Source organism: Pleurodeles waltl, chromosome 4_1, assembly GCF_031143425.1.
Source record: "Pleurodeles waltl isolate 20211129_DDA chromosome 4_1, aPleWal1.hap1.20221129, whole genome shotgun sequence".
In the NCBI taxonomy this organism is placed as follows: Eukaryota; Metazoa; Chordata; class Amphibia; order Caudata; family Salamandridae; genus Pleurodeles; species Pleurodeles waltl.
Window position 1 is genome coordinate 917,537,104 of NC_090442.1, and position 24,566 is coordinate 917,561,669.

A 24,566-nucleotide genomic window follows, 5' to 3' on the forward strand; every position below is an offset into this window, starting at 1 on the left:
CGAAGTCTCCACTTGGTGGGGGGTTACTCATTCTTCTACTGCAAAGCCCTGGGAGGTAGTGGTCCCTGGGGCTAGGAGGGTGGCACCCCCACCACATTTGATAACATTTTAGCTCTGCGGAGGTGGGGATCCCAGTTTAAATAGCAATGCCCCCGGACTTGGGCCACCTGGGGGCTTCAGAGGTAACAAGCACTGGGGCCCACACTTTTTTGTGCACCAAAAGCATAATCTGCGTACTGAAAGCTAGCTTTCTGCCAAATTTGGTGTAATTCCATCCAGTGGTTCAGGCTGTAACCTTGTTCAAAGATCCTCTGGGAATTAACATGGGGAACACAACTTTATTAACACCGCGACCCCACTTGTCCCCCCCCCCCCCCCTCCCCCTTCCTCTTGCACTCCCAATAGCCACCAGCTGCAGGATCACCCAGAATCTTTGTGCGCAACAAGAATCACCAGGGCACTGTTTTTTTTTGTTTTTTTAAACGTTCGTGAAGATTCGTCAAACAGTGCCAAAGATATTTGCAAGTCAAAAATGCTGTAACTACCTAGTGCCAGTCACACCCACAATAATTGTATGAGCTGGTTTAGCTAGCCATTTCTTGCTCTTTGTTCTGGTCATCAGGCTTGCAAGTAACGGGGTTCATGCGCTTCGAAAGTCGTTCAGCATGTCCAGCCCTGTTTCCTTGGAACAACAGAGGCACATCTTTGTATGCTTAATGGTAGTCTGGCAAATAAACTCATCCATTCCATACTTTTCTTGTATCATTTGCTCAATTTCAAGGTCCTTCGGCTGATCAGACTTTTGTCGGACTACCACATTTGCTTTCTGGTTAATTGGCAATATTTTCTCACTCTTATAAGTATGACTCCCCCACCACTGTTTCTAACGTTAGTGTTACTATAGCTTAAAAATTGCATTTCACATAAATGCTGTTGGGCAATTTGGTGCTTTATCGGGTCTTCAAGCAATTATTTTTGCAGAACCTAAGTGACTTCATAAAATGAGAACCAATATCCATACACTATCGTTCTCCGAGTTAATGCCACATCTTACACATTCCTTTTCATACTGGCTAGTAATCATGTTTTCAACCTAAGGAAAAAATATCCCTTCCAGTTTTTCAGCCTTCTAGTTAACCGGACAGCTGACATAACCCTTGTCAGACGGGCTTGCTCAGTTTTAATCCCAGTTAGCCACTCACCACACCACCCCTGGCGTTCTGGAATTAAATCGGTGAGGAAGAACAAAGACATTGCACATTTGCTTTCGATGACCTCTTCTGTGCCATTTGTAGGCTGAATTCCAGGATCTGCATAGGCGCACATCCATCAGATTTTTGACTAAGACTTTTGTCCCATTCAGTTGGGTCAGCAGGTTACATATAAGAGAATTACCTTGAATGTGGTGTATGCATTCCTAGTCCGTGTTTTTTCTCCAGAACATGCTGTGCTCCTATTCAAAATGGCAGAAAACATACAACGGGCACGTCTATACAGTAATGTGCTCGGGCACAGCCCGGGTCCATGAATGGCATCCTTATAAATTGTACAGCCCACTATCTTTCTTAAATTAAGTCTCCTATCTCCACACAGCAGGGCTTCCGGCCAGTTCTGTAGAGAGAGCAAGTACTGTACCCTAAGGATAATGAAAGGAACCTTTCATATTATTTAAACATTTGTATATTCCTTTTAAATGCAGCGTTTTATATTTAAAAATGGATGCACATTATAGTCATGTCTGTGTTCAAAATGATTACGATCTGAAAGCTACACACAAAAGTCTTAATACTCAATTGGGACAAACACATGAAAAGATGGTCAGAGATGCAAGAGTCTGAAATGTATCTATTAGCATGATTTACATAAATCAGCAAGGCAAACATTTAACTACTAGAACAACAAAGCACATATGGATCAGGAAATCTCATTAGTATTAGAAGTTAACAATGCAGTAAGTTGAAATGTATTTTAAAGAAATCATTCCAGAAACCTTAGTTAAAATGTTTAATGAATGCAGTTACATTCTTCAGACACGCAATGGTCATTCTTTTTTTTACAATAATTAATAACTGATATTCTGTGTAACCCATATAGCTGTCTTGCTGTAGTAAAACCCTAATCAATAAAACATCGGATCACACTCCACTACATTTCCTTTGCAAAACATAGAAATTTTACTTTGTACAGGATATGTTTTCAACACAGGAAAGTGCCCAATATTTACTAGAAACAAGCAGAGAAATACATACGATGTATTGGGGAGCTGTTCACTGTAGCTCTTTTTTTCAAGAAACATTAAATACTATAATTGATAAGGCTGTCGACCAAATATCTCACCATACTACAAACTCCAAGGTCACTTGGTGCAATGCTTATTTATAATCATCTTTTGAAACTGTTAAGGATGGGTTGACCCTACAAACTAAAATATGACAGACTGCGCACTAATCTGCAGGTGGCAGTTTAATAAAAAAAAAAAAAAAGACTGGTTAGCAGATGTATCAGATGTTACTTGAATTTTACTCAGCCAGATACCCAAGTTCATGCATAAAAAAACAAAATCCTGTAGAGTACTGGTGAATAGTGGGGCTCATCATCAACAGACTAGAATATGGAAAGCTCCTGTATGCAGGGACATCCAGCCAACTCACAAGAAGACTGCGGACCATCCAAAACGCAGCAGCCAGACTAGTCTTCAACCACCCATGCCAAGCCGACATCACACCACATCTTAGGGAAATCCACTGGCTCCTGATACACAAGCATGCACACTTTCAACTCCTCACCCATCCCTACAAAGCTCTCCGCAACACTGGCATTGCCTACCTGAACAGCCGCATTACCACCAACCTTCCAGATACCTCCGCTCTGCTTGTCTCGCAGTAGCACACACCGCCCACACATACACCAGAGCAGTGGGCTGCACCTTCTCGTACCTGGCTCCTAAAGACTGCAACAACCTCCCACAACACACTGGAGATTTGTCCTCTCTTCTTGACTTTTGCAAGAAGCAGAAGATCTAGCTTTTCGAATAAGCCCTCAGGTCTGACCTCACACACCTGGATACCCTCACGAGTGATTAGCACACTATAAAAACATTGATACCATAACAGCTCTCCCAGTTTTTATTGTGCAAATACACATGCCCACATGACAGGGTGCAAGGAGTACTGGAAATTATGAAAAAGTTTTTTCAATGTTTATAGTTTAAAACATAGAAATGACCTTTGTGGCCTAAGTCAGGATGAAGTAAAAGGAAAATTTAAGCATCGCTGGGCATCCATCAGTCATTATAAATGCATACCCACAGCTGAGTAATCGGCTTGACTACACCATCCCAAGCAGCAACAGAATTAATGAAGCTTGTCATTCCTCGAAACATAAATGCCCAGAACTTGATTGACAGATTAACAGCTAAATACTAGTGTGCTTTTACAGACGGCCTGCAATGCTTACACACAAAACAAACCTAGCCTAATATCTCAGAAGGAAACCTTACTCAATGTTTGCTATTTTCAGAGGTAACTATACCGTACATTCTTAGGACAATCTCAAGTATTACATTTCTTTAAAGGCACATATCTTTGGGATGTTTTCAGTTCAAATCTTTAAAAATCGTTCAAGTACTGTACAAGCAGACAAATGTATAAACATCTACATTTTGCTTTACAATGAAAATGCTCTTCCAAGGAATGCGTTGGAAGACCACTGCTTTGTATATCAAATATTCTCACCATTAAAGTATACAAGATATTTTGCATCTTCATGAAACAAATCTATACATTAGTTTTAGTTCCGTGTTAAAATTTTCGAAAGAATACGCATTTTTTACTTAATCATTTAAAACACACTTTTTATTTTCTTCTTCCTGGACTTCACAAATCATTTTGTCTACATCCATCGGGGTAGACATAAATGTGGTGGGTTTATTCTCAAAGCACTCCTCATCAAAATGTAAATCTTTTGATTCGCCATGCTTCAAGACAAAGAAATCTTCAGATTGTAATCCATATCGCACAAGGGCTTCTTCCAATTTTACTGGAGGATCCAAATAATACTGAAAAATAAAAGGATTTATTAGAAAACAAACTATCCTTTGAACAAGAGTATACTAGAAACACATTACATACAATGATGTACATCGCAAGCATTTCTCATTTTCTGGCACCTTTATATACGCAACTTAGGGAAACATTACCAAGACGCGGGAAAGACCAGACTAATGTTACCCCGTACTTTGGTGGCCAATCCTAGCTTCATCAGGAGTGACACTGTAGGAAAGAACCCTCTTTTTGGCATGGTTACCCCCACTTTTTTGCCTGTCAGTATGATGGACTGTGTTCACTGGGATCCTGCTAACCAGGACCCCAGTGACTATGCTCTCTCCCTCTAAATTTGGTTGCTTTGACTTCACACACCCCACATTTAGCGTATTGGTACCCCCATATAAGTCCCTAGTATATGGCACCTAGGTAGCCAGGACTTCGGGGCACCAGGGGTTCTCCATGGGCTTCAGCCTGTACTATGCACCTGTGGCAGCCCATGTAAAATGTATCTGCAGGCCTGAAATGGCAGCCTGCATGAAAGGGTGTATGCACCCTTTCACTTCAGGTCACTGTAAGTCACCCCCATGCTAGGCCCTCCTATCTAAGAGGACAGGGTGCAGGTACCGGTGTGTGTGAGGGCACCCCTGCATGAGCAGAGGAGCCCCTACAAATTTCAGCTCCATTTTCCTGGACTTTGTAAGTGCAGGGACGCCATTTTACATCTGTACTGGACACAGGACACTGTGTCCAGCGACATGATGGTAACTCCGAACCTGGGCATGTTTGGTATCAAACATTTCGTAATCATACCCCAATACTGTTACCAGTCTTGGTTGTATGATTTCATGCACTCTGGGGGCTCCTTAGAGGACCCCCAGCATTGCTCCTACCAGCTTTCTGGGGGTTTTCAGGAAGCCCACGCTGCTGCCACACCTCAGATGGGTTTCTGCCCTCCTGCTGCTTGCCCAGCTCAAGCCCAGGAAGGCAGAACAAAGGATTTCCTTTGGGAGAGGGAGACAACACCCTCTCCCTTTGGAAATAGGCGTTACATGGCTTGGGATGGGTAGCCTCCCCAAGCCACTGGTCTGCTTTGAAGGGCACATTTGGTGCCCTCCTTGCATAAACCAGTCTGCACCAGTCCAGGGACCTCCAGTCCCAACCCTGGCGCGACAGTGGAAAGTGGAGTAAACACTCCCCTGTCCATCACCACCCCCAGGGTTGGTGCCCAGAGCTCCTCTAGGTAGCCACTCAATTCCCCCATCTTGAATCCAAGGTGGGCAGAGGCCTCTGGGAGCATCTCAGGGGCCAGGTCAGGAAGGTGACGTCACAGCCCCTTCCTGATAGGTGGTTACCTTGTTAGGTGTCCAATCCCCCTTCCAGGGCTATTTAAGGTCTCCCTCTTGGGTGAGTCCTCAGATTCAACGAGCAAGACTCCAGCAGGACTCCTCTGCAATGTTTACTTCGGGCCACTGGAACCGCAACTGGACTTCACAGGAACCTACAATCTGCAGCAACAACTCTGCTCTGCAACACTGTTTCTCTGGCTCCTTCCAGCAACTGCAACATTTCCCTGGCTGTGCATACTCCGAGGGCGATGATTCTTCAGCCTGCACAAAAAGGAATCTCCCTTGGAGTGAAGGAGTCACTCTCCCCTGCATCCGCAGGCACCAACTGCAATGATGTTCAGCTGCGTGGATCTCCTCTCCTCCAGAGTTGTGTGGATCCTGCATCACATGTGGTGGTCTGGAGTAGTCCTCTTTTCCAGCTGTTTAACTTTGGAGATGGTAAGTCCTTGCCTCTCCACGCAGGACAGTACCCCGGTGCACAAAGTCTCTTGCAGTTACCAAGGCTTGTTGGCATCTCCTCCAAGTGATCTTCAGGCTTTGTGTATCCCCAGCACTCTTCCCTGCGACGCTCAGATCTCTGCTTGCTTTTCCAGCGGCGTCGGCCTCACCCCAACTCCTGTGCTTGCTGCCTGTGGGGGCTGCCTCCTCTTCCTGTGACTCTCCTCACTGCTGAGGGTCAGCCGGGACTCTCCTCCCTGGTTTGAGTCCCACTGGACCTTGCTGTTACCCGGCACCTCCACATTTCTTCTTCCACGACAATTGTCCTTGCCAGGGCATGTTGGTGGTTGTTCCACACCACTGACCAACTGCAATCCTTCTTCTGGTGTGGGACGTGTACTGCATCACTCCAGAAACTCTTCAGCTGCTCCAGGGATACGCTGCTGACTGTCTTCGTCCACCGTCGACCTGTTACTGCATTCACAGATGGGTGGGTAGTGGCTCCTGCCACCACCAGAAACTCCAATGTGAACTGGAATTGGTCCCCTTCCTTTCCAGGTCTTCCTCTTCCAGGATCCACCTTTGGTTTTCTGCAATCTTGTCTGGGTCTTGCAATATCCTTCTCTGAAGCGCTTTTGGTGGGTTTGGGGAAAACAAGATACTTACCTCTTTTCTCCTGGTCCCTGGGGGGGGGGGGGGCACTCTGGTACTTACCTTTTGGGTTTCCTGCTTCCTCCAGCTCCCCTCTACCGATTCCATTTCCTTGGGTAGGGTTGGGGGGCGACTTTCGCATACCACTTTCTTAGTATCTTGTTTGGTTCCCCCTACCAGGCCTTCAGTATTGCTTATTGCTTTCCCTGTTTTCTATTGTATTCTAAGCTAATTCCTGACATATAATAGTGTGTTTACTCACCTCCAGTTGAGGTATTGCCTATATAGTATTTTGGTATCTGTGTTACCATAATAAAGTACCTTTACTTTTGTAACACTGTGGGGTTATTTCATGTGTGTAAGTGCTGTAGGACTACAGTGGTACTGCATAAGCTTTGCATGTCTCCTAAATAAGTCTTGGCTGCTGATCCACAGCTACCTCTAGAGAGCCTAGCTTCATAGACTCGGACTACACCTCACTAAAAGGGAATGCCTTGACCTGGTATAAGGTGATAACACCATAGTTGCTCACCACACTCCCGGCCAGCTTCCTACAGACCTACTATGAGATGACCACCTCGAAAAGGGAAGAAATATTTAATGGTTGGTTTGCATTTATTTAAATTAATACAGAGCCCACACCCAGACAGGTCACTTAAATACTATGAGAAAACAAACTCGCCCTTTCAGGTCCATGTTTCCATTCTTTCATCAGTGCTCAGTTTTTAAATTTCCAGTTGGCCAGACAAGCCAGTTCTACTAAGAGCATGCCCACTGGGTTCCTCTTAGTCAACAGCAATACTTAGGTCACAACTACTGATTACAATGGATTGCCCTCCAACCCTTATTATTTAGAAACTATACTGTTACTTGCACATTGTGAGATCTAAGAGAAACAAAGTATCCAGGACTGATTCAGTACGCTCAACGTGTTTTCCAGGTATTCTACTTTTGATTCCAAACGAGATATGAGGGTGATCAAACACCCATCCAGGCACTTACGTCTCAGAGGGTGAGCAGATCTTCTTCAGACATGACTCGGCTGTGCCAACTTGCAGTTCCAGCTGGTCCGCTCCTAATTCAGTCTTTCCTTTATGAGATTTCAGGTCCTACATTATGCCCTCCATATGCTTATTAGATCTCTGCAGATATGACATTAATCAGCATGGTCTTCCCGCTCATCAGCATATGGCTGTTGGCACCTGTGTTCTCAGTCATTTTGTGGGGCTCAATATGTGTGTGCAAACTTTGGGGGAGAATTTGCACCTCTCTTCAGTCAGTTTTGTTTCTACTTCCACAGCATTATTGGAAGAGACACTGGCCACTGCCATCACTTGCACAAAAATGTACTCCGCATAGAGCCACTCCACCGTCACTCAATGCATTACATCAAGTTCTGCCATAAATCCTGCATTTCTGTGTAAGAGAGCTAATTTGGTAGTTCCCAGCTGACACTTCTCCCACTCCATTCTCAGGAGCTTTCACCCTCTCAACTTTCCAGCACCAATGACTGGCAACATGCACTCTATCAGTGCCAACTATAGCAACTATAGTTCAGGTCCAACCTCCGCTTCACCACATAGACAGAGAATGAAAGGCCTCACTGTAGGCACAGCCGGCTTCCCAGTCCCTGATGGAATGGCTAAACTGGGGTTTCAGTATCCCCCTCTGCCATCTTGGATATTCTTGTTGCTGTTGGATGTGGGTTAAGCTCCACTCAGCAGGGCACTGAAGGTCAGGACTCATTCCTTGAGACTCATCACCTCTACTACCTAAGGTAATGTCAAGCACGCATCTGCATAACGTTTTGTTTCCAGGCCCAGGGTACAACTTACTATTCCTACATTTTCCAAACTAAAAAGTATGGCAAATTCGCAAAGAAATGCAATTTCATAGAAGTCAGTCATAGATTAATATATTCTCTACACTTGAACAATTTCACTGCTCAAGTAAATTGTTTCTGTATATAAATATGCACCATACATTTCTTATTTCTATTATTTTCATGTCTGCCAGCCCTCAGAGAGTGGGCTGCTAAGATCTAGCGTAAGGGGGGGGGCAATGCATGCCCACTGGTAAACAATTACCTTGAAAGTGCCTCATTTAGAGCTTGAAGGGTTGGGTTTCCCATCACAAATGAGCTGCCTGCCTTCCAACTCGAGGAGTGTGTGTTTGGGGGGTGGGGAGGAACCGTTATGAGCTGGCTCTGCCGTCAGAAATAGTGTGCTGATGACCCAGGTGCTATAGGGCCACTGGTCTATTCATTCTCCATGTCTTGGACCACCATGTGAAGCACGGGAATGCCATGCAGAAAAACACAGCTAAGTTCCTCCCACAAGAAAGGAGAAATCTCTCTGCGGGTTAGGCCAGTTTTATATTATGATCTACTAAAATAATCCCATGTGTTGGGGGTTCGGTAATGCAGATCAAAAAATGCAGAGTTGGCCATCATGAGCTGACAGACTGTTCAACTTTACATTTTTAGCAACAACGCTCCTCACAGGTTGACAGGAACACTTTCATCACAAATTCCCTACTACAGCAGCATGGAACTGCAAGTAGAGCAGGGATACTGCGGAGAGTCCGCTGGATCTCAGCAAGTCAAGTGGCATGGTGGTCTGCTGAAAATAGTTTAAGTCAGAAGGAGGGCTTATGGTCAAAAAGCTTTTTAAAGGTTTTGCCAAAAGTTGGACTTGGTTACACATGAACATGAATAGTAATGTAAATTTGCATCTTTTAAAGTACACAGACACCTGACCGAAGGAGAAAATAGCCAAATACGGACAGTTATAAAGAAACAACAAAATATGCTCTCTAAGAGCAGCAACACTCTTCATAACATCAAACACTGTCATTTGGAACTTCTTAAAATAAAATAGCCCTATTGCTATTCAACTGAACCCTACACTGCACTTGGATATCTGCTAAACGCATTCCTTAGAATTTAGTGCTGCCACCATCAAAAGGCTAAAATTTGAAGATTAGGGAATTTTGGAGGGAAAGGAGAAACTGGTATTCTGAGGAAGTAGTAGGAGAAACGTGTTGAAAAAAAGTACAACAAAATTTCACTACATTGCTCAATATTCTCTACTGACAGATTGATTCAATTAACCTCTGTGGAAATTGTAGACCATCTTCTCAAACAGTTTTGTGATTACATAGATAAATATCCACCAACCCCCACAGTATTAAAAATGTTTTTGCAAGTAAGGTTTCTGTGTTAAAAATGCTGTAGATTAAAAGGACACTAAATAAAATCGTAAAATATGCCTGTCATACCTCATTTGCTAAAGCAAATGTTCCCCAGTGGATAGCAACAGATTTCTTTGCCTGAACATCAATATGAATTCTTACAGCTTCTTCTGGGTCCACGTGTTGATATTTCATGAACCACCTAAAACAGAGGTACAAAATGATTTAACATGTATACGTGACGGTCCACATTCAACAGTATCACGTGCGTTCTTGGAATAATTTTCAGCGGGTGTTCTTATTTGTGTATTACCTTTACCTGAAAGACACTTCCCAAATGTGAGGACAACACTTAGTTGCTAAAGCACTTTCCAGCGCCCCTCCATGCCATTGGTTTTTCTAAACACCATACAAAGACAACTATGTTGCAACATTAAAAGGGATTAAAAAAAATACAGAACTACCTCTCTTTGGATTCTCATAAACATGAACCTACTGTGATTAGTGAGCATGGTATATTCTTATATTATTGTGTATTTCTTAGGAAGAAAACATTTTTTACATCATCCCTCACATTTTCAAAATGTTTTAAACAAACATCTGAAAGCTTGGGGGCACTTACATGCTGTCAAGTGACTCCACAGAGGACTAAAAATGTTTTGATCTCTAAGCAGTCATTTTGAGGCCCTCTGAGGTACAGTTATGGAAAGAACAAAAGTATGTTTTACATTAACTTATTTTCATAACATTGTCACACGTTCCATTAGGTATCTCTCAAAACATGCTCAAATTCTGCCAAATAATGTAACATTTTCCTGTAAATGCACAGGACTTGCCATGCCAGACTCCAAACATAAATAATTGTATATCTATTTTCTATTAGTAAAGGCCAAGGCTCAAATCAAATCTAGATGTTCTTCAAACATGTTCGGCAAAATAATATTGCTTCTTAATTGCACAATTTTACTAGAGTTAATCTGGATGACACTGTTGAATTAAACGTTCTTCAGTTATATAGAAAAGCAACATCAAGGTATCCGTAGCAAACAAAAGCTGAAGGGTGCAAGATCCCATAGGAAACTAAATATTGGTGGATAGACTTTCAAGACAGAAGAAGCTGGATCTATCATATATTCTTACATAGTCTGAAGAATACTCTACACTGTTACTTTAAAGGAGGTGGTCACACTGGGATAGGACTTGAGTCAATCTCAGCAGCCCCTTGGAAGCCGGTTTCCTGCAATTCCCACCAAAGGCCAGTGTTAATAGTCGGGACTTGTAGATAGACTGCCCACACACAGCAGGGTCCAGCATCAAAAGCCACCCAGCCAGGCCATTCAGGGAGCATGACTACCAACTCCTTTATTCACACCTCTCCCCTAGGTTTACCAGAGATTATCAGGAGCCAGGCAAAGTAAAATCAAAAGGAACTCAATTGGAGTTGGAGGGCTGGCTGGAGGTATGGCCGGCTGATGCTGCCAGGTCAGACCAGAAATGTCATGACAGCCAGGAATAATGGACTGTGTGAAGACTAGGGAGAATCAGGAGTAAGACGTTTGCTGGAAGGAAATCCCTCCCTGTCCACTCCACATAGTCCATCCACTTCACATTAGGCCCACCAGACTGAAATAGTAGTCAAATAGGTTTCTGAAAACCTGCGTATACAGAAAAGAGTAGCGCAGAGGAGGAGAAAAAAAAGAGACTACAGAAAAATAACTATCTCCTACACTTTTTTTTTTTACATTGTTTTTCATTAATTTTCTTTTAGAATCAAATATAATAGACAAGTGTAAAAAAGTTAAAACATATTTTTATTCGCCACTGTGTGCCAATAATTGTAACTAACTGCTACCATTCCATAGGAGTTCACAGAATTGAAAATGACAGCACGTTCATCCACAAATATATATATATATTTTTTAACAAATCTTATTTGATTTTCAAATAAAACAAACACAGGTAACAGGGTTTAAACACATTGCACCACAAAGGTATGTCCACATATCACAGCTCGATGGTACTTAGCGTGGTCTCTGCGAACAAGGAGTATGAGACATAGTGCTAGTACATAGGTTTGCCCTGTACCAGTCAACAGCAACAACAGTCTGCAACCCCAGCCCCATATGCCCATTTTCTGTGTCCTCATTACACTTGTGATTGGCGGTCCTCTCCGATCCCACTATTTACAGATCCACCCAGGTTGCTATTTGTTTCCCCCCCATTAAGAAATTGTAGGTGATTCATTGGTGCAGTTTATTTCGTGTTGCCTTGTGCAGATGTTTGGGGGTGGGGGAGTGGACTCCGACCCAAGGACGGTCAGAAAGTCTACTGAATGTTACCAGGTTTGGACCCTTTCTGTTAAACCCCTGCCTTGCCTAGCTTCCCTAAGCAGGACAGCACTCTTGTACCCTATCCATCTGATGAGTTCCTCCCTCCATTTACGCAGTCTCGACCCTCTGGCGAAATTCCAGTTGATGGTAATCTCTCTCTCTCTGCTAACGTCAAGGCTAGGTCTATAAATCTGGTCGTCATTTTCCGTTTTGGGGGGGGCTTGGGAATCCTCCCTCCAACAGACAGGCCATTGGAATATGCGGGATGGACCACAGCGTAACCTCATTAATGTACTCCTCCACTAATCTTCCAGGGATGGGCAGTCACATCCCATATGAAACATTTCGACTGCTACTTTTCTGCATCTTGGACAGGCTACTGCTTGAGCTCCAAATTGTCTAGTGATAGATCTCAGGGTGAGGTAGGCCCCGTGCGTTACGGGGCATAGTGTATGTGTTCTGAAGTATTTTGATCAATCGGTTTCTGTAATTGGATGTGTGATGTCCCTTTCCCATTTTTCCAGCAGTGTGGGGAGGTTATGGCCTAGAACTTGATAGAGACAGTTTTATTGCTTTATATTATATATATTTAGATATGGTGCACAGTATCTGGCACCTTTTGTAGGATGGTGGTTCTACCGGTCCCCTTCCCCAGTGGTATCTCAGTGTCGCCGTCACTGCCCTGTGTCCTATGAACTGGTCCCTAAGAACATTGTATGTATCCAAAAGGGCTTCAAATGATAGCAATTCCCCATCTCTATTTAAGTTGCCAACCCGCTTAACGCCATATGTGGCCCATTCAGTTATATTCTGTAATGCGGGGCTCCATGCTATTTGCTCTTGACTGCTCAATGGGAGGTCAGGCGAATATGGCAATACTGTCTGGGAGCGTTGGGGGGTCCACTTCCAGCAGTGCCTGACAACTCCTAATTCATCATTGCCACCCTCTAATGGGCACCTAAGGTCCAAAAGGATCCATTGGAGGGCCCGGAGATTCAGTGTTGTCCTCGTTCCATTACTCCCGTACTGGTCTCTAGGATATAGCCACTGAGCAAACCATTGGAGAGGAGTCGCAAAATAGTACGTCTCCATGTCCGGTGCTGCTACTCCTCTTAATGCTACCCTTCTGCCTGTGCCCCATTTGAGCCTAGCAATCAGGGAGTCTAGTTCCCTAAATGTCCGCTTAGGTATGATGATACTTGTGTAGTGTAGAGAAGAAGTACAATAATCTGAGGAGGGCATTCATTTTAAGTATTGCGATTCGACATGCAACGGACAATGGTAGGGTTTTCTAAAATCAACATTGGCCTTAAGGCTTCTTGTCGCAGCCCCGATATTTCCCTCCAATCGGTCTGCAAGGTCATGATAAATACAGACTCTTAGGTATTTTAGGCATGTTCCCTCTCCCATTTAAGGTCCCATAAGTTCTGTGGCTGAGGAGTCGCCCTAGTTAGGGGAAAGCAGCTGGACTTACGCTAGTTTTGATGTGAGCCCCAATGTGACCCTAAAGAGCTCCAGGAGGGCAATCGCTTTTGACAGCACAGCATCTGCTTTGTGTAGGAAAAGTAGCATGTCATCAGCGTAGAGGGCTAGATGGCTGTATTGCTAATCCTTGGTATGCCAAACCTGCTTGTGCCCTGCTGGCCAGTGGTTCCATCACAATGGCGAACAATAATGGGGAGAGTGGGCACACTTATCTGTTATCTCGTCCCACCTCGTATGATTCCGATATCTGCCTTCTTGTTCTAACTCGGGTTGTGGGCGCAGAATATAGGAGTATGACCCACTTAATAAATTCTGTGCCTAGGCCCATCTTCTCCATCGCCCGATATAAGAAGTCCCACCGAGGCTGTCAAAGGCTTTCTCTATATCAATTGCTACTGTTACCACCTATGTGTGATCCATGTGGGCATTGTCCCGGATCTCACACAGCCGTTGGATGTTATAAACTGTGTTGCGCCCCGGGTTGAAACCGGTGTGATTCTCATGAATCAGGGCAGTCTTGTTTGGGAGGAATCTGGAGGCGAGTATCCTGCTTAATATCTTATAGTCTATATTAAGCATAGATAGTGGGTGTTATGCCTGCACGTTTTGTGGCGGGCATCTTGGTTTTAGCAATGGGATTGCAATGGCTTCCCCAGTGGTGGCAGGTCTTCCTCTTGGGCCTCCGCATGAAGCCCTAGGGACCAGTTCATCTATACATACCGCGTAGAACTCCACTGGGAGTCCGTCTGTCACTGGAACCTTTCTATGTGCCAGGGCCTTAACCGCAACTCTCACTTCTTACTCTGTTATTCTCCCACCCCTCCAAGTGTCTCAGCTTCCTCTTGCGATATCGTCAGGAGGGCCACTGAGTTGGAAAAACACCCAGTTCTTGGGGGTCTGTGTCACTAGGTGATGCATAGAGTACTTTGTAATACTCTGCAAATCACTCATTTATGGCCCCATGTGTATATAGGCGCTCACCTGATCTTAAGTCCACCTCCAGGATATTTGAGCCCCTAGATGAGGGATTAGCTAGCCAGGCCAGCAAGGATCCCACCTTATCTCTTTTCACGTGTGCCCTAGTCATATAGTCTTGGTAGTCAAAGCATAGGAGTTTCTCTGTGTGTACTGCCACTTCCTCTTTTGCATAGAGTAGCTATTGCTTCAGGGTTGGGTTCTCTGGTCTGGCTACACCTAGTTCCCTTTCAGGTTTGTCAAGGTCTGTAATTAATGTGCGTCTTACCCCTACTGTTTCTATGATGTAGCATCCCTTTATGAACACCTTAAAATCATCCCATTCAATTAATGGGGAAGACACGGTTACCCAGTTGTCTGTGAAGTACTGCCTTATGGATTCCCCTATAGAATGGTGGAATATCTGGTCTTCTAGCACCTCTATCCGCAGGTGCCAGTCTGGTACACATGGTCTCTCTCTAACTGAATGTAGTGACAATATTGGGTTGTGATCTGACACTGTCCTACATAGGTATTCTGTATGTGGGACTGTATCGTGAACCCCTGGGGAACACAAAAAGGTGTCTAATCTTATGTGCAGATCATGCATCCCTGAGTAGAAGGAGTAATCCCTGGTGACAGGGTGTGTTTGTCTCCGGGTCTGATTCATATTAGCACCCCCCCGGCAAATGGAGAATAAGTGGTGGCATATTATTGTCCTCACCATCTTTTGTGTAGGGCCTCCCTTTCCGATGTGGTAAGGTGCGTCTCGCGTAGTATGGCAAAGTGAACCTCTCTTTTCAGATATGTGTGGACCTTATATCTCTTGGCCATATGACTGAGGGCCCTTATGTTCCAGCTGATAAAATTGTATGCTAAGGAGGCAGCCATATTTCAAATGCATGAGAGGTGGGCGAAGGAGCTCGCCACTGATCTTGGGTATGGGCTCTCAGATGTGTGGAGTGTTGGGCCCCAGGGTGAGTGGGGGGGCGCCCACCTTTAAGTTCTAAAAACCATAAACAAACTCTCTATCCACAGGACAAGAGGAAACACCCATCCTATCCAAACATCATTAAACTTTCGTGCAGTAAACATCCGCATAGAAGTGGTGGTGGTGGGGTGAGGAGTTACTAATCGCTCTGCTTCCTGGCCTCGCATCACACCTCCCAGCTAGAACTCAGGATGTCAGGAGCCCACCCAGGCCCATTTGTTAAATTCCTGTTGTGATGCTTCCCTTGACCAAATAGGTAGTGCCGCGCTACATAGCACATCAACCATAATGACAGAACTTTTTTTTATATAATATATGATCTGATCAGTTATGTCAGGTGTTATCAGTGGCAATGAAGATGTAGGGTTCCGGAAGGACACAGAGGCCAGTCCCAAGTCCGAGTCTCCAGAGTTGTCACCTTCCCCTGTCGAAAGTGGGCCGGACCCAGCCGCACTTATTGCTGCCACTGCTCTCACCACCCTCTGTCGTTCCTGCATGGCTTGGAACCTGGTGGGGGCCAGCCTGGCCATTTTGTTTTCCAGGGGATCTTTTGTGTGATTTGCAGGCGGGTGTCCCTGAGTGTTTCCCCATCCCGGGGTCGGCCATCTATCTATTCCCAGAGCACGGTGGGGGTTGTAAAAAAAAAAAAAAAACTGCACTTCCTCCCCTTGCATGACTTGAAGTTTGGCAGGGAACAGCATAGCGTATTGTATGTTCAGGGACAGTAGACATTTTTTTAGCTGCTATGAATGAGGTCCTTTTCTGTTGAACTTCCCTCGTGAAGTCAAGAAAGATCATAACCCTTGGGTTTTGAACAAATAGGTCTCTTTGTTCTCGGCTTGGGTTAAAATGTGGTCCCAATCTCGGTATTAAAGCAGTTTAGCAAATACTGGGCGTGGAGATGATCCAGGCAAAGGTGGGTGCGCTGCTACGAGGTGGGCGAGCTCCGGGGCAGAATACGAGAACAGGCCTTCTGGTGCTACCTTCTCACTAAGCCATTTCTCCAGGTAGGCCACAATATCCCTACTTGGGAATTCAATTATTTCTGGCAGTCATATAATTTGTATGTTATTCCTCCTGGCCCTATTTTCTAGTTCTTTGACCCTGGCGTCTAACTGGGACATGCGAGTGGTCACTGTCTTGAGATCTGGGGTGACCGTATCCAGAGACTGCTTCGTAGCTGTAACCCTTTCAGCCAGGCATCAGTGGTGATCTCTCAGAAGGCCTATCTCTGCTGCGACAATGTCTATTTTCAATTCCAGTACCTCCAGAGAGGCCCTGATAGATTGCAGGACTGTATCCAGTGTCTTGCTTTGATGATCATTGCGTCCTAGACCTGTGGGAATTTGCTCTCTCTCATCCAGTCGCATGTGTGTCTCCTGGGATTCACCCGGGTCGGCCAAGTCTTTTTTCTTAGTGTATTTTCCCATTATTTTTGTTATTGCAGGTGAAACAAAGGCAATCGCCCAATAGAGGTTTTTGGCGGGTGGCCTACTATACCCCGTGAGAGTAGCATCAGTATGTTCCTTCCTGGCTGTTTGTGATCCGTAGCTATTGTCTATGCCGTATCTGGGAGTGCTGTATGGCTCACACCTGTCGACCAGGTAGTTTTTCATGCACTCCCCTCAGCATCCCGTCGCTTTCTGCCATTTGAGTTGCTTCGTGATATTCTTCGTCCTGCAGTGAAGGCTGCTTACCGACCTCCCCATCAGTAAGGACTGAGTGCACCATTTCTCTTATGAGCCTCTGGTTGATCTAGGGGGGAGGGAGGGATTCCCAGAGGAAGGATGAGGAGCCCCAATTTGCCAGTCACTCCACTACTTTGGGGTTGTCAGTGTCCGCATCTGTTCATTGATCGTGAGCACCTTCTTCCCCAAGGCGTTGGCTCCTTATGGTGACATACCCGCCCTTACTATACCTTTGAAATTACCCCTCTCGCTTTGCAACCAATAACTATCAATGTGTGTGTGTGTGAGAGAGAGAGAGACACAACATTCAACTTACGTATAGAATGCCCTAAACAGCTATAACAAGTAATATTTTGCCATGAACTTCTACAGTCCTTACTCTATCTCAGGGTTGTCGCGCATCGCTTTTGCCTTCCAGTGCTAATAATGCTGTTCCCATGAGTCCTCTGATTGTCCCTTGTTGTTCCTTCTACAGAGAGTCAGCAAAGCATGATACCACCTCACCACATCCTGCAGTCATGTACAGATTCCTGGAGCTTTTAGTGCTTTCCACCCCATTTGTAATTATCAATGCCACGTCAAGGAATTTGCAGATGTGTCTCGACGGTTTATGTCTATGTATTAGACCCATTAAACATTGTGGGAGTCTAGTGGTGTGATCCTGCCAAGTGACCCTTACTGCTTTAATCAGCGCAGAGTCTACTGTGAATTGGCCAGCAACTAAGTCCCATTGGTCTCACACTGGCTCAAAGGTAATATAAACCCTTCCTGCAAATAAATCACCCACTGTGCAAATCTCAGCCTCTGACCATAATTCTTTCGAAGTGTTTGGTTAACACACTGAATTTTGGTAACCATTATTAGGGAGTATGCCATCATCCCCAACCACCCCACCCCCTTAGCCCCCACAGACACACGCAAGTATTACACTGCCAGCAATACCTGCCAACCCTGGGTGCATACAGCACAGTTTTCATTTTTGGCACACTTACCAGCAAGGCGTTAATTGAAGGAAATGACGCGACCCCTCCACCCCCCAGCACGGACTAGCACTCAGCACTGCCCCCGGATACACCTATCACCCCATGGCAGGCTATTTCAACAAGCTTACAGCATGTCCATGCAGCTCATGAGTAGCTTCACTCTTAGTTCATTTTTATTTCCTTGTAGCAGCATGCTCTCGCAGATTTTAGGAGGTGCCTGGCTCCTTGGTGGTGCGGGCCCCATATTCAAAGGGCTGGATCCCAAAGGCAAGCCTGTCTGCGCACGGATAACGCCAATCACCGGTAGCCATGGCAGTTTTGGCCCAGAACCTACACATAGACCCAGTTACACCAGGAAGGAACTTACAGCTTTTAATACCATAGGTAAAAATGTACACTGAACACCTTTTGATTTAACTACCTGCTCTACCCCCTCTATTCTCTCATGTCAGGACTGTTATTATCACACAGACAAGGGGGCTACGGATAGGACTGGTAAACCATCGATAAGTCCCTTGCACTGCGCTACCCAGACCATTAAGATTAAAAAAAATTGTGCTGTGCCCTAGTCAATTCTAGATCCCTTGTCAAACACAAATAAGAAGACACTGACTTCATAGAAACATATGCCTTAGATATCATGTTTATTACAGAAACCTGGACAGACCAGTCTTCAGGCCCAGATATAATCTCCGCGGAACCACCAGCATACCCAACACAAAGGGTGAACAGACCAGACAGAAGAGGTGGCGGACTAGCTATCATCTATCGGTCCCAAATGAAGGCTATTTTTCAAACTGTTCCGCTCACACATTGTGAAGCACTCTCTTTCAGCACTGAGTTGTCTAAATCTCAAACCTTTAATGGGTTACTTCTGTATAACTCACTAACCCCCAGACATATCCTCCTCCAAGATCTAAGCACTAACTTGAAAACTACTAGAACAGCAAAGGTATTCACCTTACTGGGAGATTTCAATTTTTATTTAGAAGATTCCTCTGATAAAGACACTAAATTATTAGTTGATATGACGGCAAGTCTTGGTCTCTCCCTGGTCGTGGAAGGCCCTACTCATGCCACAGGGCATTGTCTTGATGGCATTATACAAATAAACTTTCTTTCACAGATATCAGCACTCTTCCACTTATATGGTCCGATCACTATGCACAGAGGTTTGATTTAACCACATCTCAACTCCCCCAACTAGGTAAGGTCCTGCCTAAGGAACATTATTCTCATCCTTGGCACAAGATTCAGTCAGACCAATTTAATTGGGAACGGTCCCGATCTTCACTTGATTAGAGAGGATAATAATGCTTCTGTAGATAATTATTCATCATGACTGCAGCCAACTCTCTGGCCCCTACAAAAGACATCCTATATTAAGAGACCTAAATCTACGGCCCTTTGGTTTACTGAGAATCTTAGAATTCAAAAAACAAAAATGCAGAAGTGAAGAACTTACATGAAGGAAGGATTATCTGATGTCAGAAAAAGGCAAATATAAACAAAATCTGGCTGACTACAAAGCATTTATAATAAGGGAAAAGTCCAGATATGTTTCACAAAAAATTGATGCTGTAAAGAATTCTATAAAGAAAGAACTCTTTCCAACTGTAAAGAAACTGACCTCTATAATAGCAAACAATTCTAGTCACACTGGTCAAACATTTGTAACGCTCTTGCTGGCTTTTTTTAGTTTTTTTAAATAAAGTAAAAGAAGTCTATGACAGGTTCTCCACCATCAAGGTTTCATCCTTGGAGGAATCGGCTTCTTCTTCTCTCACAAAGTCTGAGATTTGTTTCTGATTCTCTGACCCAACTTCAGAGCATGTCACGTTTCTTATTAAATCTACTAAGTCTGCTTCCCCCACATGACCCCTGTCCCCCTTTCGGTGGCCGAAAGGCACCTGAAATCATTGATTTGAATCTCACGTCCATTGTCCACCATATGTTTGCTACTGGATATTTTCTCATTCAGTGGAAGATAACCTCAGTGTTGCCCCTCATAAAAAAAAACCTCTCTCTGACCCTAACAGTTATATGCCCATTTCTCGCCTGCCTCTGCCAGAAAAGATTGTGGAGAAGATTATGACTTCTCAGCTGGCTACCTTTATACAGGACAACAATCTTCTGGACCCTATGCAGTATGGGGGCACAGCAACAGAGGAGATCAGAGATACTTCTGACCAAGGAGGTAAAGCTACCCTCATCCTACCTGAACTATCAGCAGCTTTTGACACAGTCAATCATGAGCTGCTGATGGGCCGACTACATAACATCAGAGTTAGAGGAGCGGCCCTTGCCCTCCTAAAACAATCCGTATCTTTAGACTAACACATCTCCGATCCCTTCTCTCTACCTTGCAGAGTGCTGCAAGGCTCTTCATTGAGCCAGACACTGTTCAACATTTATGTGTCTAATCTGGCCAAATTGATAAAACAGTTTGGATTCCCACTTACATTGTGCACCAATGACACAAAAATTGTTGTCTCTGACGAAATTTGAACTTGACACAGACTTAAGATTCCATGACTGCATGCAGGCAGTGAATGACTGGATGGCCAATAACTGGCTGAAGTTAAATTCAAGTAAGACAGAGATCATCTTATTTGGGAATCCAGCATCCTTTTAGTCCCATTTGTGTTGGCCACAAGAGTTAGGAACCCTGCCGACCCAGTCAGAAAAGCCTGTAACCTCAGAATGATCACTGATGATAAAGTTACTTACAGTGATCATTGTGAACTTGGTCACTTTATCTACCTTTTACACCCCAAGGACAACCAAAAAGATCATAACTTTTTTCACTCCCAACCTGCAAAAATCAGTAGTTCCCTCCATGATTCTTTCCAAACTAGACTATTGTAATGGTCTATATATTAATATGCAACAACATCTGAAAAAAACTAGATTCTGCAGAATGCAGCAGCATCACTCTTACTAGGTATTCCTAAATTCAAATCTGCCTCCATGGCACGAACACAGTTGCACGGATTGCTGATAAGGCAGATAATTGTCTAAAGAGGTGACTGAGGGAAGGATCAAACCCTTGAAGTTCTGTCTACAACATAAAAAAGTATTCTTAAGTTTGTCTGTGTTTCATGAGTCTGAATGAAACGGTACTGGTCTGCATGTACCAGAGCGCGAGTGAATGTTGCTGGTCTTGTAGCAAATAGCTTCCTCAGTATTTTGTATTCAAAATTGAGGAAAGACAGAAGAATATTTGAGTGCATGTCCAGCGGATCACAACCTTTTTTGGACAGCACCACTATTCTGTGGTTTCGGTCAGCCTGTCTGAACCTGGTGTCTTGCCCTTTGCCAGTAGATCTATGGCTGCAGTAATCAATTGTGTGGTAATCAGCTCTCCCAGGCATCCATCTGTTCAGCGTTTAGAGTATATAGAGTTAGGTGCTGCAAGAGGGAGTCAGCAGTCACGCTGCTACAACCATCTGGGACTGAGTACACTGACTTCTAATAAGCAGTGAATGGATTATTGATTTCGAGCTGTGTGTTTATTATACTGCTTTGTTCTGTTATAATAATACAAATCTGCTTCCTGCCTGTGTTCTATTGTAACAACCTGGCCAACTTATGTCCAGCAATGTCCCCCTCTGAATGCTGCCTAAACACTAGCTCTTTGCAACTAAACCTACTAAGCCAGTCAAGCACCATATTATGTTATTTGATCAATGTATGCTTGATAATACCTGCTTCAGATACTATTCTGGTCCCTAAGTTCAGCTTCTTTTTCTAATATTTTCATATTCAGTTTTCAAACTCGGCTCCACGTTTAACTACCTTAAAGGCATCCTATTCAAGGAACGCAGTATGCACTAAGCATTTATCCTCCTTGAAGTAAAGAGTAACTTGTGTCCCCAACCTCTGAACGTGTAACTGAGTCCAGCAATGCTTTATTTGGTTCATCTCCTGGTGCTTATCCCAGATCTTGCCACAGTCAAGCACAGCATCAGAAGTAAAAGAACTATTACATCACTTCACTTTTCCATGCACTTGATCCTTTTCACAATTTACACTGGAAATACCCCAGCTATAATACTAGAACCATACATTAAAGATGTGGGAGGCATTATTAGTCAAATCAAAGACAACCCATATGAGGCATTTACTACTTTTTTATTAACAAATACTTCCTCTGTTACTCCAAGGCCCATCCTAGCAAAACGTATCTCATGACCAATAGAACAGGTACAATAAACAAAGCAGCACTGCAAGACTCTGCCTGTATGAGAAATAAATATCTGCTATTGCTCTCATGCTACCGATACTATGTATTACTCTGGCATGTACACATTCTTTATATATATACATAAAGTTAAAATATGGATCTAAGATGTAACACTGAAAATCGACCTGTTTCAAGACAATTAGGTGCTATTCACAAGAATTCTGCCCACCAATTGATATCAATAGAACTCGTTAACTCCCTGAACCTGAGACATCTTTAATTTTGCAACAAATAAGTGAGCTCCCAGTTTCCAAGAAGATGTTCAGGGATCCAGTCAGGTCACCTGACCTCTTAATCTATGGAACCTAATAGGGACTATGCATAAACAAGCCACATTTTACCCATTTTTACTCTAGGCTTGCAAGGGAAATGTGCCCTGAATGTCTAGAGCAGGCTTCTCCAACCAGTAGCTTGTGAGCTGCTGGTAGGTCTCCAGCTACCTGGGAGTAGCTCTTCTGTGTGCAACCTAATCTACTAAATTTGAAGCTTTTCCTTTGTTGAATATATGGAAACCAAAATTAAAAAGTGTGTATCTTAGACAAAAGTCTGTATTTTCTGAACTCATAAACTGATATTTAGAGAAAAATGGATGGGTTTCCAAAATATATTCAAAGCTGGTATTTGAGTGACAAATCATGTAGCTATCGGGAGAATTATTGCTAATAGTTTTACCTTGATGCTCTGGCATTACAGCTATGACTTATGTATTAGCAACGTAAAGACATTTCAAATTGACAAAGCCTTTTTTACACTACTGCTGGCAACCCTCCTGATGCATGGAGGTGATTCTCGCTTTTAATCTAGCATAGGGCGGCTACTAAGGCCAAAGTGGTCACTGTAACAAAACTAATGATAGTAGCTCACAATGATGTTCATTGAACAAAAGTAAGTCTTACTACAGAAAAGGTTTGAGACTCCTGGTCTAGAATGTGGCAAGATCAAATATATGTGGGTTTTCTAGAGAACATAGTCTGCACAATCAATTATGTAATGTTAGTGCAGACTGTTCAGTTACGGCAGAATCTTTGTGTATGCGGCACTGGTCATTTGATGACATATCAGACTAAGGACAATAAGGCGAGTATAAACCAGATTTTTTTTTTTCAAATTCTGACTAACCTAAGAAAACTAATGGTGGAAGCTAGATCGCTCTTGCTCTGACTAGGTGGCAAACAGAACACACTGTACAAGAAGTTTAGATTTTTTCCAAAACAGAAATTCCCTTCGGTCTCCTTTCTGCAGAAACATATCTCTGCCAAGAGATGGCGCCCAAATGTATTTTCTGAGTCTCCTGAGCATGGGGGTCCAACATGTATGGATTTTCTGTTAATTATGGTGCCTACAGATGATAAACTGGGTGCAGAGTACTTTGGAAATTTGGAAAGAAGCTGCATGAGAAATCCTGGCTCAGGCTACCTGTCTTTTGTTAACAGAATATCACCCCCGACCTCTATGGAAACATATCACAACAAGATACTGTTAACATTTACACATCATAAGGTTTCTATTGCTGAGTACCAAACCTCCTTCACCCTGTATGTCTGTGTGTAAGATAGCACATAACAAGACATCTGTCAAGTTTTCAACCCATTTGTCATTAAAAAAAACATGGTTGTTTCCTTAAGTTTTACTCCCACAGGAACCTATCCTTCTCAAGGTTTGACCCAAATCCCCGTGTAGGTTTATCATACATGGGAGGAGTTTCCATGGGTTTGAGCAAGGTTCCACATTCTAAACACCAGGGTATGTTTTTAGGGAGATTGGTTTGGGGATGTCTGCAGTATTTGTATCACTGTATCAGCTGACACTAAATAAGGCGAACCTACTAAACTCTGATAATTCTGAAAACTATAGGCATAAGAGAATCAACAGATATATTTCTTGCATGAACCCCAAAATGTTTTATTATAAAACAAAATCCCATACAAATTCTTTAGTATGGGTACCAAAATAATCACAATTCCCTCATTTTTCTGTGATATAAAATTCCAGTATTTCCAGGACATGGCAAACCATCCAGTGGTCTTATACTTTTACTGGGAAAAAAAACCTCATCAAATGGGTGGGTGGGCCTACCACATGAAAGAGGAATAGGTGAAAATTGTGGAAATATGAAGACCACATTGACACTATATTGACTTCACACTGTCATGTATCTGAACTATTCCCATCTGCTATGACAGGCCTAGCCACATGAGATATTTCTTCATTGAGGG

At 43.7% G+C, this 24,566-nt stretch overlaps 1 protein-coding gene across 1 annotated transcript in view; it reads right to left on the bottom strand.

Annotated features, from left to right (window-relative positions):
• Positions 1-1,987: 1,987 nt before the first annotated feature.
• The window catches only part of NAPEPLD (N-acyl phosphatidylethanolamine phospholipase D), an 84,435-nt gene continuing 61,856 nt past the window's right edge, over positions 1,988-24,566 (bottom strand). The window contains exons 4-5 of the mRNA XM_069229686.1: positions 9,761-9,875; positions 1,988-4,057 (exon numbers count right to left, since the gene is read on the bottom strand). Coding sequence (XP_069085787.1) covers positions 3,833-4,057; positions 9,761-9,875 — 340 coding nt within the window. The 3' untranslated portion in view covers positions 1,988-3,832. The remainder of the gene's footprint in view (positions 4,058-9,760; positions 9,876-24,566) is intronic.